At 40.9% G+C, this 19,280-nt stretch overlaps 1 protein-coding gene and 1 long non-coding RNA gene across 2 annotated transcripts; both read left to right on the forward strand.

The window, feature by feature from the left end:
• Positions 1–4,778: 4,778 nt before the first annotated feature.
• LOC135551479 (uncharacterized) lies at positions 4,779–7,460 on the forward strand. The gene is made up of 10 exons (XM_064982695.1): positions 4,779–4,922; positions 5,043–5,366; positions 5,550–5,585; positions 5,817–5,867; positions 6,028–6,135; positions 6,278–6,302; positions 6,414–6,457; positions 6,565–6,615; positions 6,714–6,826; positions 7,143–7,460. The coding sequence occupies exons 1-10, from the start codon at positions 4,874–4,876 to the stop codon at positions 7,281–7,283; spliced, it is 942 nt and encodes a 313-aa protein (XP_064838767.1). The 5' UTR covers positions 4,779–4,873; the 3' UTR covers positions 7,284–7,460.
• A 107-nt stretch (positions 7,461–7,567) lies between these two features.
• Positions 7,568–8,551, forward strand: LOC135551480 (uncharacterized). The gene is made up of 3 exons (XR_010457316.1): positions 7,568–7,642; positions 7,820–7,985; positions 8,079–8,551. It is a non-coding gene; the product is annotated as an uncharacterized LOC135551480 (long non-coding RNA).
• Positions 8,552–19,280: the final 10,729 nt, after the last annotated feature.

Here is a 19,280-nt window from a genome sequence, read left to right on the forward strand (position 1 = left end):
GGGAGCTGCCTTCCAGACAGTAAAACCCTGATGAAGAGTATTATTATAAGTGTTACAATTACTCATCCATTCCAGCCGATAGAAATAACATAAGATGACGTGACATAACTAAGCATAGCAGAGCAGAGCACACACACAACATCACTATACATATCATACCATGGGCATAGCGTCACATAAGATAACATAAACCACAAACGCTGCAGATATCTGCAGATCAAACAAGACGCAGGAAACATACATTTTTCAACTTTTTTTTTTTTAAGTCAGCCTCTGGTACAACGACTATACATTTATGTTGGTATCGTAACTTTAGTGAATCCCCACTGTGGAGATGACCTGAGGCTTACCTGCTGGACAAGGGGGGCAGTCCCACACCCTCTGTAGGCCCTCTTTGGGTCCATAGGTTCCTGCTGGGCATGGCAAAGCAACACCTCCAACACAGTAATGACCTGTGGGAATACAATTTATAGATTTACATTTATACCGCTCGCTGTCAATCAAAATATTAAACTCAAAGTCTATTAGTGGAGTCTAACTGTGATGTATTTTACTCTAGAATTATACAGAAATCTAATGACGTCACCTAAAGGACAAACGATGCAGGCTGCTCCCTCCTCACTGTCCCTGTGTGTCCCAGGAGGGCAGTTGGAAGCAGGCTGTCTTGACCGCTGAGCTAGCTGTGCCCCTGTCCTACTCCAGCGAGGTACCATAGTGCCTCCACATAGAGAGGTCCCATTGCAGCTCCTGCACTGTGTTTGGCCAGGCATGGAGCACTGTCCAAGAAGACAGGCCAAAGGTTGGGAGGTCCTTTTCTGTGGGCAGTAGCTCCCTGGAGTGGTGAGAAATGACTTTCAGTTGATCTCATAGAAAATGTTCCATCCGGCTTTGTACAATCCTTCCACTAAAATATATGGGGCCATTTATTTATTTATTTATTTTTAATCCAGATCAACGTGATCCTGTGTTGTCTGAATCCTGTTCCACCCCATCTGAATTTGTTCCCCCTTCATTTAGAAAGGAGGGACCACATCTGGATTAAATCTTTTGAAAAACTTAGCCCAGAAGGTAATAACTGGATCTCTAATCCGGTGTCTGTATTGAAACCTGTCAATGGGGTGCGTACTGGGAGCGGAGTCAGGTGCAGTAGAGCAGAGAGTTGTGAACGGTCGCACACTTTATTTAGGCAGGAGAAACCAACAGACGGGCGCCACTGCGTCGAAACCTCCATCCAATATGCCAAAGTGCAAAAACACGCAAACAGTCACAATAGTAAAATACAAACGAATAAACATACCTCGTGATATAAAACACGGAATAAACGCACACCAGAAAGAGCGCATCAAAAATGACACGTAACACGAAACAATCACACACAAAGACATGAGGGGGAACAGAGGAATAAATACATGTAGTGTGATTGGGGAATGAAAACCAGGTGTGCAGGGAACAAGACAAAAAAATAATAATAAATGAAAAATGGAGCGGCGATGGCTAGAAAGGCCGGTGACGTCAACCGCCGAACGCCACCCGAAAACAGAGAGGAGCAGACTTTGGCGGAAGTCGTGACAAAACAGTTTCATTGAGGGAAAGGCAGAGGATTGCACCCGTATACACTTTTGAACAGGGCCAGGAGTTTTTCCTGACCTGACCAGGGAAAACTCTGTGCTTCTACTTATAACTTCATTATTTTTCCATAATGGAGAGTGTTGGTGACTTGCCTGCTGGACATGGATGACACTGGGCACTGCACAGAGTGGAGAAGAATCCTGCTGGGCAGTATGTGCATTCCGTCTGGCTCGGGTTGGGCTCCTCTCCAGGTCCACACTAAAGTGATAAGAAAACAGAATCACAGATTTCTCTTTACCCTACTCATCCTTGTGCATTAAAGATTGCATCACACTGATCAACCTATGAATATATTCATTTATAACATATATAAACTATTTCGAAAAACACACACACATATGCTGTACGTGATGGTTAGATTCTCAATTGCAGTGAATAAAGAAATACCACAACCTATACCTGTTGAGGGTATCCACTGGGGCAGACAGACCCAAAGGGACAGGGTAGGCACTGAAGGAGTCCCTCTGGAGAGTGCTGTCCCGGCGGGCATGGATCTAGCGTCCCAGTGGCTGGATCACAACGGAACCCGGCAGGACAAAGTCTGCAGTCTACTCTGTCCTCTGTGCTAACTAATCCTAGCAAACAGGGCTACAGCAGACAGAGACATATCATAGATATAGTATGAGTATTTGTACAGTGCATATTACATAGGATGGATGAATAGGACAAATTCATATAATACCTTGCAGTCTTCAATGCTACCTCTTCCTGTGTAGTGGTTGTACTGTCCTGCTGGGCATCTCCTTGGTGCAGACACATTTCCAAGACAGCTATAACGAAAATCATATAGCATTTTCTAACCTTTTACTTAACTTATTGACTTTTTTGACACTTAAATGATACCTATCTGCTTATGTCTTATGAACAGAACAGTACAATGGAAGCTGACACATTGAGTTACTGAAAGAATAAAGATTGTCTGCTACTCACAAATATCCTGAGGGACACTCCACACAGAGTTCTGCTGAAAAGTAGGTTCCCTCAGGACATGGGCTACGGTGTTGCTCAAAACTGAAGGCCAGATCAGGATTCACTTCCACGAGACCTACATGAATGAATGTCAGGGACAAAAAGAGGTCAAACATAATTCACTCATAAGTTTGTCTCTTTACAAAGTTATGTTACTGTATTATTATAGTGATACATGCATGTCAAGTGAGGGAGCGTTTTAGTGAACACAAGTATTACATGTCAAGTACTACAATATATAAAACAACTTGAGAAAATACCTGAAGCAAGGGCAGGTTGTTTCAGTAGAGGATTGATCCATAATGCTGAGAGACCCAACAGAAGAGACCCAACACTGTACCACTTATACATTCTTAGAAAATGTCAAATAAATTCCACATTGTCCCGTTAACCTGTATCTCTGTTTGCCCAGTGTAGTCAATCGGAATGAGGTCGTTTGAACCAAAGGATGAAACTGAGACCTCAGTCATTGAAAGTGAAATGTGAACCATGATGCAACCTGATTCCAAGAAGCCTCCTGGTCAGTCATATAATGGTATTCAATGTGCTCTCCTGTTACCTTGCACGTCCAAAGTGAATGCAATGCATCTAGTAAGCTATGCCAGTCAAGGCCTCTTTTTCGATCTGGACTGTTTCTTCTTGAGGAGGGAATCAAGGATTCCTGATGACAGTATATGAAAACTAAAAAGCCGTTTCAAGAAAGCCGATGCCAATAATCAATCAAATTAAGTTCTGTATGCACAGGTTTCTTTCTGGTATTATGCCACAGCTGTCACAGTGTGGAATGTCATCCGTGACACCTCCGTATCCTACACGCCCAGGACGTTCCTAAAAATGAACCACAGCTTAAGTGTAAAGGTGAGGTGAAAAAGTGGGTAATGAATGACTGTTTATTAATGCAGGTCAGACTCAGACATGCAATCACCCACTTCCTCGCCAGGCTTTGGAACAAATGCAGTGAAAAAACTGCAAGAGGTTTATCAATAGTTGATGCACCAAGCCGGGCGACTTGGGCACAATGTGTTATTTGTTTTGGTGCTTCGAAAAGATTTGTTTTCACTATCCCTACTTTCTAACAGCACAAACAAACAGACAGCCAAAATACAACCTACACAGCAACACTTAAATGAAAGGATCGATTCAGTTGTGGGCTGAAAATTTAAATAGACATTTGAGTGTTACTATCAGCCTAATGCTGCAGCAAATGTAGTGTGTCTAGAGTTTTTTGTATTTTGTCCCCGACACACTCAATAAAACACTGTTAAAATACGGTACGCTTCAGTTTGAGCTTTCTGATACATTGCTGGTGTACCTTTGATAGGTGATTTGAGTTGAGTTTGCGTTACAACAGAACAACCCTAAATACCTCTCATAGGTTTACAGTATCCTGTATAACTTACAATATGTGCAAAGTACCAAACATTAAGTCAGAAGACAACAACGTTAGACTGACAAAATATAATTATTCAACATTTTGTTACATGAAGCATTCTTCTTTTTCTTGTGGTAAATGAATGTAGGATGTTTCCTGTTTGCCTCACTCCTCAGCAGAGGGTGAATTGCTGTGCAAATCTATAGCTGCAGTTGTGCAATGCAGGCGTTAACACAAAGCCTGCTATTGTTTGTTAGTATCAAGAAGTAGACATTGTTAAGTCACAGTACTACAAGGGCACATTAATGATTTTTTTTTTAAATTGTCTAGTTTTGTCATGTTTTAGGTGGTATAAAAAAGCTCACAAAAATACTTTAGATATTTAACCATTTTGTACATGTACTTTACATTTAAATATCTGTGTTGACAGCTACATACAGTACATCAAGTATCCAAACAAAACTGTAATTAGATATAATGTGGAATGTATACATTAACATTACATTAATAAGTACTTTATTCAAAGAAATAGTTGTAAAAGATCTCTAGCAACAAATTACCATTAAAATTAAAATAAAAAACATGGGTATACTCTAAAACACCACACGAATGCAATTGTATTTCAGTATGCATATTAAAATGTCATCTTGTTTCATGTTTCCTATGGATCTTTCCATTACCCAAATCTACAAAAGCAGATGTTTGAATGGAAAGTTAAGAACACTTTTATCAGGCATCCTGTTGAACACCACTTCCTGTACCTTCTACCTGGTGCATACTGCAATATGATGGCACAACCCACTGTGACACCAGTGGTGCAAGTGTCTTTTTTAATCAAGCAAATTCTGAGAGCTAACCTATCATATAGTTGAAACATAGGGGATCTGGACAAATTTGGTCAGGATGCTAATCTTTGCCCAATTGCCATTGCTGCTTCTTCTGGGAAACCAAGGTAAAATAAATTCCTCTACTTTTTACTTGATGATAATCAAATGTCCTCAAGCTATATATTTATATCCAAGGCCTACTGACTGAAGAATCGTTGCCTCAATTTATGCCTTTTTCATTACAGATTCAGTAACCTGTATCGACCTGGAGAAACAGCATGAAGTCATCTATGCAGTAGTTGGAGAACCTCTAGTATTGAACTGCACCTACAACTGCTCATCTGGATTTGTCCGTGGCCACTGGATCAAAGTCTCAGACTGTCCTCATTGTCCTAGGCCAAGAGAAACAACAAATGTCACAAAGAATGGTGACCTCTGCAGACTACCATTGTATTTTCCACATCTGTCCACAGAAGATTTTCGGTACAACTATACCTGCTTTTCTGAAGATCACGAAAGCAAACATTTCTCACACAAGATAGAGGTTTTGGTATCACTGCAGGCACAAGGTGGGAAAAAAACTGGTTGAAATGACCTACTGTACACTGTAGTTCTTACAGCATGTGCATGTTACCTCTAAAAACAAATTGTGTTCAAATGAATTATCTTAATCCTGTTAAAACGTTAATACATTTATACATCGGTAATTACTGGATAATTGTTTTAAATTATATTGTCTTTTCTTTTGCCAGGTCGACATAGTGCCCCGGCCACAACGGACACTACTGGTAAGTCTCACTGGAGAGATCTGTTACTGAGACTTTATAAGGCTCTGGTCAAAAGAAGTTCACTATATAGGGAATAGGGTGCCATATGAGACGCAACCTAAATCTCATTTTCTGTAATAGTCTAATTGAATTGCTCTGAGGCTGTTGAATGACATAGGCACAAAATATTATAAAACCATCCAATTTCACTAGCTTACTTGATCCTGATGTCTACTATTTTCTGTGTTTTAGATGTATCGGTGACAGCGTTGAGTAACCACGAAGACTCAATAATAGATAATGGTGATACAAAATGCTGCTATTCTACTCCTTAAAAATAAATTGTGAAACATGTTTAAATGTATTGCAAACAACAAAAGTGACCCCCTGTTTGAGGCAATGACGAATGAGTTGCAAACTGAGATTCAATAATAATTTTGTCTCTGTGCTGTCTTCAATACAGAGGAATTCACAGTTGTCAAAGTGTTGGCAACAGTGACAGTTATTGTGGCTGCTGTGTTGGCAGCTGTGGCTGTCTTCTTATGTATGAGCCGCAATCGATATTGCAAAGGTGCGTATACACGTTGTAAATTCAATTATGAATGCCCAGTTTCTGAATCTGAATGTTGTAAAATATGATTCCTATTTTCCAAAGTTGTTATTAATTAATAATTACAGTATATTTAATTAATGCAATTTCCTGTGTATTTCAGGAAAACCTGCTGTTATCTGTACAGGGTATGGTTTTTTTGCAATGTGGCATGTTTGCTAAGGCATTTTAACATACTTTTCATTGGCAATTATTATGTGGACTTCCTATGTGGAATTTGTTTATTGGTCTTTTATCAGCACAACATCAAGAGAAGGATCTAGTGTTGGAAGGTCGACAACAGGTAAATGTTTGTTTAATATTACAACATTTCTGAAACAACCAGTTCACACAATGTCATAATTCGAATAGATTACTTAATATAATATAAGATACTTACTTATCTTATAGGTGCATGCTTAACTAATTGTGAGAGGGTGGCACTGAGAATAACTCCAGCTGGTAAGATAATGGAATGTACCATTCATTTGAGTTGCTAAGCTGTTTGTATACTAAGAAAATCTACTGTACAAAACATTGCATTTCCTGTTTTGACCCAGATTGCCAGAGTGATCATGAGGTTCCTTATGCTGACATAATGATTACTATGCGAGGGGCCAGCACACCTGAACTCACACAGATCTCCTACCTGGCACCGGGGGACCATAGAGAGGTGAGGATTGGAAACTATTGCTTTGTGAGTTCTGTGTTAAATGGAAAGCGCTCTACAAATAAAATGTATGTATGTATATTATATGTATATTATTATTATTAGAACTTCTACAACAGCACACCACATTATTTTACATCAACAACACCATACATCGCCATATGTGACCATATTACTGACATTCACCATATTCAACGTAATATGTCAGTGGAGGTTGCGTAATGGCTATTATTGGCTAATGCAGCACCAGTCACAGGTTGAGACTTTATTTGAATCTCACCTGAAATGGAATCCTGTGTGTTTCATGTCCCCCCTGCAGAGGTGGAGAGAAGAGGCAGGCCCTAAAGCTAGGTCCACCCTGCAGGCCTCCCGCTCAGCTGATAGACTGCATGTCCAGCCCCGAGAGGTCTCCAGGAAGATGAGCACAAACTCTGAGTACGCTGTCATCACCTACTCTTAACCAGTGAGGCTGGAGATGGTAAAAGAGGGAATAAGAGAGAGCAAGTGAGAACTGACTGTCACTGTACTCATATTATTAATCCTTGGCTGTTTTGTTTGCATGTTTTTAATTGTTGCAAGTTGTTTCTATAACTTTAGAAAACAATTAACTGTGAGTATCATCCAATAAAGTCTTGCTTTTGTGTCATGATGTGGTTTCATGTGTTATTTGGTATCTCACTCACTCAGTTTGAACCTCTTTCGTTGCCGTAGTTAGAGCCTTGTTTCCTAGCAACAAGCATCAACACTCTGGCATTAACTGTTGCTGATGCAAAACAAACATTTTTCGAAACTGTTTGAGGCCAAAAACATTAGCTAAAGGTAACGTCACGTTCAATGATATCTTTATGTCTCCATGCAGCAGCCTCCTGCTAGCGTTGCATCCAATCTTACACTGCAGAACTTTAGCTAACATTAATCTCACAACATTAGTTCGATAAAGTTAAGAGTAATATCAAAGCAAGTAACGCAGATATTCTTTATCTGTCCAAATTCCAGTAACGCGTTAGCAGACCTGTGTTTAACCAAAGAAGATGTCTGCCTTTCTCAAACACTCACCTTCGGCTTCCACGTGGGTTTGGCAGTATATTGGAGGGGTTGTTTCGAGAGGTCATCCCCACGTTTGCGGCATTTTACTTCCCCGCTCTTCTCAAAGAACGAGAAGGTAGCTATATTTTTGTATATATTATACCAATAATGAATGGACAGACAGAATGAAACTGTACTTTGATGTTAACTTATGTCATTTTCTCTTCAGAGAGTGGCCTGGAGTGGTGTGCCAGGCTAGAGGACAGATTCTCCAACAATCATGTATTCAATGTAAACATACTGTATCAAACTAGAAAAGTACATTTCCTGAAGAAAATGTGGTTGTGCTTGTTTTAAAGTATTTGTGGTTTTGAAATAATTAATAGTAGTGGCAGTGACTGGTTATAGTTGAAGGGGAAAAAAGTAGGTGTTAGGTAAGATTATTTGGCTGATTGATAAATGTATTCTATAGGATAGCTTAAACGTGTAAAAGTTGGATTGGTACCTCTAGCTTGAATGGTTCAAGAGAATTTCTATAGTCATAGTTGAATTTTAGGTTAGGATAGCCTGAACATGAGAGTTGGTTTGGTGTCTAGCTTGAACGGTTCAGGAGTTTATGTTGGTGAGTTATTTTATGCTAATGTATGCCATTTTATGTACTTATAGTTAATAAAGATTTCAGATCATTTGAAGTTAGGATAGCCTGAACGTTTTAAAGTTGGTTTTGTAACTTAATAACATAGGAGCTGGACCATTGTGAATATCAACCAATGTATTCCTTTGGTTCTCATTAAAATTTATGCAAAGTTTAAAGGTTATAGTTCCAAAAGTTACATAGTGTCGAATATCTTTGGCAAGCAATCTAAGTGGGGCCAGTCTGAACATCTCAACATTGATTTGGTGTTGATAGCTTAAACGGTATAGGAGACAGGTCTAGATTTTTATAATTGTTTTACCATTCAAGTCTATGGGCCTTTTTTGCCATTAAAATGCATTGGATTCTCATTTAAATATTTTTGTAGTCCAAAAAGTATAAATGCTATCAAAAATATTATCTCAAGCAATCCAACTTGGGGCAGTCTGGACATTTGGAAGTTGGTTTTGTGTTAATAGCTTAAATCGTTTAAGCTCTTGAGCAGGCTAAATCAATCAAATAATAATGAGTATGTAATATATCTAGAGTTGTTCTTTGCGTTGCAAGTATACCGAAATATGATACTGACGGGCCTTGAATGTGAAATATTTTCTTGCAATATCAATTTAACATGCTAAATGGTCTATATTCTGCTCAAGAGAGAACTCACCGAATCAAGTCAACACCAATCCAGCTGATGCATCTCTGAAGATTTCTGAGTGAGTCTCATCTCAGCACATTATCTACACCCAAGGAGAGGGACAGCATCAGACCGCCTTTTTCCCACATATTAAATTGAAAGAATAGAACAAGAGAGACCAAGTCTTATGGAGAAAATAAATGTGGCTCAATTGGCGTGTTGTTTTATTGCTCATTGTAATGGATCTTGTCCTCCTCTCCCGAAGAGGAATAACGAGAAGGATCGGAGGACCAAAACGCAGCGTGGTAAGTGTCCATAATGTTTAATATTAAACAACAGAACACTGGAACAAAACAAAATAACGTGCATCAACGAAACAGTCCCGTGTGGCGACAAACACTGACACGGAAGACAAACACCCACAACCCAAAAGTGAAACCCAGGCTACCTAAGTATGATTCTCAATCAGGGACAACAATTGACAGCTGCCTCTGATTGAGAGCTATACTTTGCCGAACTCAAAAACCAACATAGAAAAACAAACAGACTGCCCACCCAACTCACGCCCTGACCATTCTAAAACAAAGATATAATAACAGAACTAAGGTCAGAACGTGACACTCATGAATGATTATTCCAGTTACCATAAGGGTATTTGCCATAGTGACATTTTTTTCATGATGAATGAACAGGTTCATATGTTGCTTTTGGTTAGCAAAGACATACAAAAACCTTGTGGAAAATATAGATAAGGAAAGCCTGACGGGACACCAATGTGTTGGTCCACGAAAATAGTGCTTTTTGCATCCCAATTTTAAGTAGAAATACAAATTGTGCACTAATATTTAATTTTAAACGCCTGTTATACAGTTTTAACCTACTTAATCCCAAAATGTCTCGAAGTTTTAGCCATCATTGTAAATAGTAAGTTATTGTTATTGTGTTTCTTTGACAGTAATTTCTGAAGATTATTATTTATTTCATGTGGTTAATGATTCATTTACATTTGTCCCTACTTTTAAAGTCAACCCTGTTATGTGAACTGAACTCTTGTTTTAATATGGTGAAACCATTCCTTTTAAAATGTATTTTTAAAGAAACATTTAAACATGCATGTAATCATAGTGTAAAAGCAGGTGCGCTGGTTCTACTGTTTTGGGGCATTTTGTGGTTGAAAACTGAGCGGGTCGGGCATAACACGTCAACCCTGTTACCCACAGATTGACAGGCAAGACATTTTTTGAAATGTAAAATGTTTTTGTAAAGCTTGCATTCAATTGCTACTCCCTGTTGCACACAGGCCAAATTACACTTCTCTAAAAGGCACCAAATTGGTGGAACAACACAAGTATTATAGGCCTAAAATAATCCTCTCAATTCCTGAAAGGAAAAGACTGACATTAAATCATCACTCCCAAAATCTACATCAGTCACCTCCCCACAGCATTTGCTGCAAATGAGGAAGGTTGAGGTACATTCATTAGCTTTGGGAAAAGTCTGCACCCTGATATTCTACTAAATGAGTAAGGGAGCCACCATGTGCACAACCGCAGTAAGAGACCAGTCTGAGTCAGAAGATGTCAAAGGAGTCAAAATGTATAAGGACCTGCGATGTAGATTATTAGAGAGAACATTGACATTCAGTACATTTGAATACTTATTTTATTATACCCATAATTTGTATAATTATTTATGAATTCTCAAAAAAAAAATGGTAAGCTGACTGAATCTCAAACAAAAGATGAAACTGGTAATATTGAGACAGTTGAGATTCCATCTCCCACAAACTCAAACCTTGATGTCTCTGGAGACGTGCAGGGAACTGAAAGGCAAGGAAAAGATTAAATGGACAATGTCACAGATAAAGATGTAATTTCGATGCAAATAGATCCCTCCTCAGAGGTGTCATACAATAAACTCACAGATATGGATGCAGACACTGAAGAACAGTAAAACAGAGGAAGTAAAGGAAGAGACAAGAGAGCTGACAAAGTGGTATGCAAATCTGATTTTATCTGTAAGTTGGAGCCCAGTGAGGAGGTTTCACTCGGTGGACTTTCAAATGTGGATGTCAGTGCTGAAGAACTGAGAAAGACTGAAGTGGGAGAGGAACAAACTTATCAGGAAATCAGCACTGGTGATGATTCAATTCTTGGAAGCTCAAAAAAAGAGAACCACAGTAGTGAATTTGAACTTACTCAGGAATTCTCATTCACTGAACTTTTCAATGTAGATGTACAGTGCCTTGCATATGATTTCATCCCCTTTGCTATGAAGCCCCTAAATTAGATCTGGTGCAACCAATTACTTTCAGAAGTCACATAATTAAGTTAAATAAACTCCACCTGTGTGCAATCGAAGTGTCACATGATCTGTCATATGATCTCAGTATATATACACCTGTTCTGAAAGACCCCAGTGTCTGCAACACCCCTAAGCAAGGGGCACCACCAAGCAAGCGGCACCATGAAGACCAAGGAGCTCTCCAAGCAGGTCAGTGACAAAGTTGTGGAGAAGTACAGATCAAGGTTGGGTTATAAAAAAATATCAGAAACTTTGAACATCCCACGGAGCACAATTAAATCCACTATTAAAAAATGGAAAGAATATGGCACCACAACAAACCTACCAAGAGAGGGCCGCACACCAAAACTCACGGACCAGGCAAGGAGGGCATTAATCAGAGAGGCAACAAAGAAAGCAAAGATAATCCTGAAGGAGCTGCAAAGCTCCACAGCGGAGATTGGAGTATCTGTCCATAGGACCACTTTAAGCTGTACACTCCACAAAGCTGGGCATTACGGAAGAGTGGCCAGAAAAAAAGCCATTGCTTAAAGGAAAAATTTGCAAACATTGTGTTCACCAAAAGGTATTTGGAAGACGCTGGTAAGATGAGACTAAATTGAGATTTTGTCCATAAAAAAAAGCTATGTCTGGTGCAAACCCAACACCTCTCATCACCCCGAGAATACCATCCCCACAGTCAAGCATGGTGGTGGCAGCATCATGCTCTGGGGATGTTTTTCATCGGCAGGGACTGGGTAACTGGTCAGAATTGAAGGAATGGTGGTTGGCGCTAAATACAGGGGATTTCTTGAGGGAAACCTGTTTCAGTCTTCCAGAGATTTGAGACTGGGACGGAGGTTCACCTTCCAGCAGGACGATGACCCTAAGCATACTCTCTAAAGCAACACTCGAGTGGTTTAAATGTCTTGGAATGGCCTTGTCAATGCCCAGACCTCAATCCGATTGAGAATCTGTGGTATGACTTAAAGATTGCTGTACGCCAGCGGATCCCTTCCATCTTGAAGGAGCTGGAGCAGTTTTGCCTTGAAGAATGGGCAAAAATTCTAGTGGCTCGATGTGCCAAGCTTATAAAGCCATACCCCAAGAGACCTGCATCAGTAATTGCTGCAAAAGGTGGCTCTACAAAATATTGACTTTGAGGAGGGTGAATAGTTATGCACGCTGAAGTTTGCAGTTGTTTTTGTCTTATTTCTTGTTTGTTTCACAATAAAAAATATTTTGCATCTTTAAAGTGGTAGGCATTTTGTGTAAATCAACATGTTGTGTAAATCAAATGATACAAACCCCCCCAAATCTATTTTAATTCCAGGTTGTAAGGCAATGAAATAGGAAAAAATGACAAGGGGGTGAATACTTTCGCAAGCAAGCACTGTATGTGCTGAAAAACTGAGAGGGACAAAAGAGTGTGAGGAACAAGGCACTGCAGAGGATGGCCTCAGTGAAGGCTTCAAAGATCTTGCTGATGCTCAGGAGAGTTCAATATCGCTCATGGTTGAAATCAGTGGACGATTATCACCACCCCAAACTGAATCCCCTGAACCTATCCTACAGGAAACAACGGACAATTCAGGGGGTGTTCCAGAGGAGGAAGTAATAGAGAATCTAATTGTTTCCACAACATATACTGGGGAAACGCATGAAGTTGCACCCTCCATTGATGATGCCTCCAGAATCTTGTCAGATAATGGAAGTGTTTTAGGTGATGATAAAGAGCAAAAGGAGGAACGTCTTGTTCAGATCAGCACCGAGGAGCTGCCTAAAACCCTTGAGGTCAACATGTATGAACAACAGCCAGAGGAGGAAGGTTCGGTCGAGGCTTCACAAAGTTAATCAAAATGACCAGATGTTGTGTCTGAGGATGCTGAGGAAGAGGCCTTGTTGGAGATGATATTGATAAGATCCTTCAAAGATACAAGGAGAAGCTGGCCAGGAGAACAAGGTTAGACCTGTAGAGCTCCAGCAAGAGGACGGTGAGAAGGAGACGTGACACAACTGAGCAACAGGAGGACGCAGTGGAGTACAGGAAAACTGAACTAAAAGGACTTGGAAAATGGGATACAGACCGAGCTGATGACAACCCAGAGCACATGCCAGAAGGACAAATAAAGGACATTGTGGACAAGACTTATGACCAGGAAAAGATAAATGTTTTGCTGATTTGTGGGAGGAATTTTTATGTACAGTAAAGTCATTTACCCACTGTCATTCAGTATTTCATTTATCCATTGCAGGTTTTATATATTGGCACAGGTCAGTTTGGATTGGTCATAACGGTTAGATTGTCATTGGGAAAATCCATGTAGCAAGCAGACATTTTATTGTTGCAAAATATATCACTTTGGTTATACAGTGTACGTATAAGTTTGGTCTACAGTATAACCACACCTTTAATGGAAACATCTTCCCTAACAGACAGTATTGGCAGTATGCTAGCAGTAGCAGCTTATGCAGGCTATTCACCTGGTTCAGACACTCTAATGAACTCTAATGAAATGTGTCCTTTCCAGACTGCTCCCATTCCTGTCCCAAGTAGCTGTATTAAAAATAACCCCTACAAGGACATCTCTGCTCAACAACATCGCTCTGTACCTCTCCACTCGGGGTCTCCAATGAGAGGTGATTGTAAATGCCCCAAAAATAGTTCCGCTTCCTCATGATGACATGTAGGGACTTTGAATGTCATCCGTTCGCCTTAAGCAGACACATTTCGAGTAGCAGTCATTTTTTGCACACCCTTTTGCCCTCAGAACAGCCTCCATTTGTTGGGTCATGGACTCTACAAGGTGTCAAAAGCGTTCCACAGGGATGTTGAATCCAATGCTTCCCACTGTTGTGTCAAGTTGGCTGGATGTCCTTTGGGTGGTGGACCATTCTTGATACACACGGGAAACTGTTGAGTATGAAAAACCCAGCAGCGTTGCAGTTCTTTACAAACTCAAACCGGTGCGCATGGCACCCTGATTTACATGTATTATCTTATGTCGTGTAGGAGACCAGGCTGATGTCCTAATGTTTGTACACTCGGTGTATATCACGGACACGCCTTAACTATCTTCTGTCTAGCTTTTTTTTTAAACAGGCTATATTCCCTTCTCTTTCCGTTTGATAGGCTATGAACATGAATTTGGGCTAGACTATGCTTTCATCATTTTATGCATGTTTGGCTTTCTCTAGATCAAACAACAAATTAAACTAACGGAGTTCCATCTAAAAAAAATATAAGGTATCCTGGCTCAGGAAGGCCACCAAGAATTCTGAGATTTCCATACCCAACTATAACATTTTCCATCAAGATAGAACTGCCAAAGGGGGAGGAGTTGCAGTCTACTGCAGAGATAGCCTGCAAAGTAATGTCATACTTTCCAGGTCCATACCCAAACAGTTCGAACTACTAATTTTAAAAATTACTCTCTCCAGAAATAAGTCTCTCACTGTTGCCGCCTGCTACCGACCCCCCTCAGCACCCAGCTGTGCCCTGGACACCATTTGTGAATTGATCGCCCCCATCTAGCTTCAGAGTTTGTTCTGTTAGGTGACCTAAACTGGGATATGCTTAACACCCCGGCAGTCCTACAATCTAAGCTAGATGCCCTCAATCTCACACAAATCATCAAGGAACCCACCAGGTACAACCCTAAATCTGTAAACAAGGGCACCCTCATAGACGTCATCCTGACCAACTGGCCCTCCAAATACACCTCCGCTGTCTTCAACCAGGATCTCAGCGATCACTGCCTCATTGCCTGTATCCGCTACGGAGCCGCAGTCAAACGACCACCCCTCATCACTGTCAGACGCTCCCTGAAACACTTCTGTGAGCAGGCCTTTCTAATCGACCTGGCCCGGGTGTCCTGGAAGGACATTGACCTCATCCCGTCAGTTGAGGATGCCTGGTCATTCTTTAAAAGTAACTTCCTCACCATTTTAGATAAGCATGCTCCGTTCAAAAAATGCAGAACGAAGAACAGATATAGCCCTTGGTTCACTCCAGACCTGACCCCCCCGCAGCTACTCGCCCAAGCCTCTCCAGGTTCTCCTGTCCGGTCCTCTGGCAGTCTCTATGGGGGTGCCACAGGGTTGTATATATAAATGAAGTTGCTCTTGCTGCGGGCGATTCCCTGATCCACCTCTACGCAGACGACACCATTCTATATACTTCCGGCCCGTCCTTGGACACTGTGCTATCTAACCTCCAAACGAGCTTCAATGCCATACAACACTCCTTCCGTGGCCTCCAACTGCTCTAAAATGCTAGTAAACCAAATGCATGCTTTTCAACCGTTCGCTGCCTGCACCCGCACGCCTGATTAGCATCACCACCCTGGATGGTTCCGACCTTGAATATGTGGACATCTATAAGTACCTAGGTGTCTGGCTAGACTGTAAACTCTCCTTCCAGACTCATATCAAGCATCTCCAATCGAAAATCAAATCTAGAGTCGGCTTTCTATTCCGCAACAAAGCCTCCTTCACTCACGCCTCCAAACTTACCCTAGTAAAAAGGACTATCCTACCGATCCTCGACTTCGGCGATGTCATCTACAAAATAGCTTCCAACACTCTACTCAGCAAACTGGATGTAGTTTATCACAGTGCCATCCGTTTTGTCACTAAAGCACCTTATACCACCCACCACTGCGAACTGTATGCTCAAGTCGGCTGGCCCTCGCTACATATTCGTCACCAGACCCACTGGCTCCAGGTCATCTACAAGTCCATGCTAGGTAAAGCTCCGCCTTATCTCAGTTCACTGGTCACGATGGCAACACCCACCCGTAGCACGCGCTCCAGCAGGTGTATCTCACTGATCATCCCTAAAGCCAACACCTCATTTGGCCGCCTTTCGTTCCAGTTCTCTGCTGCCTGTGACTGGAACGAATTGCAAAAATCGCTGAAGTTGGAGACTTTTAGGTCCCTCACCAAATTCAAACATCTGCTATCTGAGCAGCTAACCGATCGCTGCAGCTGTACATAGTCTATCGGTAAATAGCTCACCCATTTTTACCTACCTCATCCCCAATACTGTTTTTATTTATTTACTTTTCTGCTCTTTTGCACACCAATATCTCTACCTGTACATGACCATCTGATCATTTATCACTCCAGTGTTAATCTGCAAAATTGTAATTATTCGCCTACCTCCTCATGCCTTCTGCACACAATGTATATAGACTCTTTTTTTTACTGTATTATTGACTTGTTTATTGTTTACTCCATGTGTAACTCTGTGTTGTCTGTTCACACTGCTATGCTTTATCTTGGCCAGGTCACAGTTGCAAATGAGAACTTGTTCTCAACTAGCCTACCTGGTTAAATAAAGGTGAAATAAAATAAAAATAATAATGAGAGAGAACAAACAATATCAATAGCCTATAGAAACATCAAATCAAATTAAATGTATTTATAAAGCCCTTCTTACATCAGCTGATATCTCAAAGTGCTGTACAGAAACCCAGCCTAAAACCCCAAACAGCAAGCGATGCAGGTGTAGAAGCACAGTGGCTAGGAAAAACTCCCTAGAAAGGCCAGAACCTATGAAGAAACCTAGAGAGGAACCAGGCTATGAGTCCTCTTCTGATTGTTCTGGCTGGAGATTATAACAGAACATGGCCAAGATGTTCAAATGTTCATAGGTGACCAGCAGGGTCAAATAATAATAATCACAGTGGCTGTCGAGGGTGCAGCAGGTCAGCACCTCAGGAGTAAATGTCAGTTGGCTTTTCATAGCTGATCATTCAGAGTATCTCTACCGCTCCTGCTGTCTCTAGAGATTCGACAACAGCAGGTCTGGGACAGGTAGCACGTCCGGTGAATAGGTCAGGGTTCCATAGCCGCAGGCAGAACAGTTGAAACTGGGGCAGCAGCACGGCCAGGTGGACTGGGAACAGCAAGGAGTTATCAGGCCAGGTAGTCCTGAGGCATCGTCCTCCGAGAGAGAGAAATAAATAATTAGAGAGAGCATACTAAAATTCACACAGGACACCGGATAAGACAGGAGAAATACTCCAGATATAACAGACTGACCCTAGCCCCCCGACACATAAACTACTGCAGCATAAATACTAGGTGCTGGTCTTACTGGTCTTCAATAAAGACTTAAAAGTTGAGACAGAGTCTGCGTCTCTCACATGGGTAGGCAGACCATTCCATAAAAATGGAGCTCTTTTGGAGAAAGCCCTGCCTCCAACTGTTTGCTTAGAAATTCTAGTGACAGTTAGGAAGCCTGCGTCATGTGACCGTAGCGTACGTGTAGGTGTGTACGGCAGGACCAAATCAGAAAGATAGGTAGGAGCAAGCCCATGTAATGCTTTGTAGGTTAGCAGTAAAACCTTGAAATCAGCCCTTGCCTTAACAGAAAGCCAGTATAGAGAGGCTAGCACTGGAGTAATATTATCAAATGTTTTGATTCTAGCAGCTGTGTTTAGCACTAACTGAAGTTTATTTAGTGTTTTGTCCGTGTAGCCTTAAAGTAGAGCGTTTCAGTAGTCTAGCCTCGAAGAGACAAAAGTATGGATACATTTTTCTGCATAATTTTTAGACAGAAAGTTTCAGATTTTTGCAATGTTACGTAGATCGAAAAAAGCTGTCCTTGAAACAGTCTTGATATGTTCGTCAAAAGAGAGATCAGGGTCCAGAATAACGTTGAGGTCCTTCACAGTTTTATTTGAGACGACTGTACAACCATCAAGATTAATTGTCAGATTCAACAGAAGATCTCTTTGTTTCTTGGGACCGAGAACAAGCATCTCTGTTTCGTCCGAGTTTAAAAGTAGAACATTTGCAGCCATCCACATCCTTATGTCTGAAACACAGGCCTCCATCGAGGGCAATTTTGGGGCTTTACCATGTTTTTTTTTTTTTGTTGTGGTAAGTATTGTTGGCAAGTTTAATCAAGTTTAAGCTTATTAAGAAAGAAATTATCCTTGCAGTGTGGATAAATCCCATCATGCGAGGTTGAAAACCAAATTGCCAATAAAATATCATCCCTCTAGGCCTATCAAAAAAAGCTTTTAAGACAGTTAAAATGAATAACAGTAGCCTATTTTCCAAATATTATAATAGCCTAAGAAGGTGTTGTCCTGAAGTTGCCACTTTCAGAAAGAACAGGAATGAAAGTCGGAGTCTATAGGCCAAGACGTAGACTATTCTCAGTCACAGCGTTCTGACAGATTGAACAAACAATATTAAGAGAGGAGGATGAGGCAATTAAAACAATTATCGTCCAGTACTAAAGAATGTAGACTTTGCTTCTATGCAGCCCATGATTTATAACCTAATGGCAAGACAGCCCGTTCCTCATCAGTTGCAGCTGTCACTTTGCTCAGTCATGTGGGCGCCACACAGACACAGACACACACACAAACCTGTTCCTTGCTGAAGCTTCACCAGCAAGGAATATTAGCAAAGATTTGCATGCACTTAGCCTCAACCCAGACTTTCAACAACATCTTTTGCCATGTTTCGTCTAGTTGTAGCATGCGATTTCTGTCTCTAGCCTAACGGTGGTTTGACATCATCCAACCCTAGTGCGTGTGTTTGTTTGTGCATAGCCTAATATATTGGATCTGAATTTTCAGTGCCATGTTCTGTTTGTTCTTGGTTATTCCAGTCTAAATGATCATTGAGCCCAAAACAAGATTTATGAGCTAATGTGAATTGCATGATTTAGACTCTTCCAACTTGGCACAGACGTCAATTCAACATCTATTCCACTTTGGTTCAATTAAATTGCATTGAAATTACATAGAAACAACGTGGATTCCACCAATGTGTGCCGAGTGGGTTGTCACCAATAACCCATTTGATATATTATGGGCCAAAGGGTGGTCTTAGGCTGGGAGGTAGGGAGA

This window comes from Oncorhynchus masou, chromosome 13 (genome assembly GCF_036934945.1).
Source record: "Oncorhynchus masou masou isolate Uvic2021 chromosome 13, UVic_Omas_1.1, whole genome shotgun sequence".
Lineage (NCBI taxonomy): Eukaryota > Metazoa > Chordata > Actinopteri > Salmoniformes > Salmonidae > Oncorhynchus > Oncorhynchus masou.

Bases quoted from the DNA above. Each gene is read 5' to 3' on its own strand.
- LOC135551479 (XM_064982695.1), top strand. From the start codon at position 4,874: ATGCTAATCTTTGCCCAATTGCCATTGCTGCTTCTTCTGGGAAACCAA. The intron at 5,367-5,549 runs GTGGGAAAAAAA...TTCTTTTGCCAG, and splicing joins GGTATCACTGCAGGCACAAG to GTCGACATAGTGCCCCGGCC. The intron at 6,827-7,142 runs GTGAGGATTGGA...TCCCCCCTGCAG, and splicing joins CACCGGGGGACCATAGAGAG to AGGTGGAGAGAAGAGGCAGG.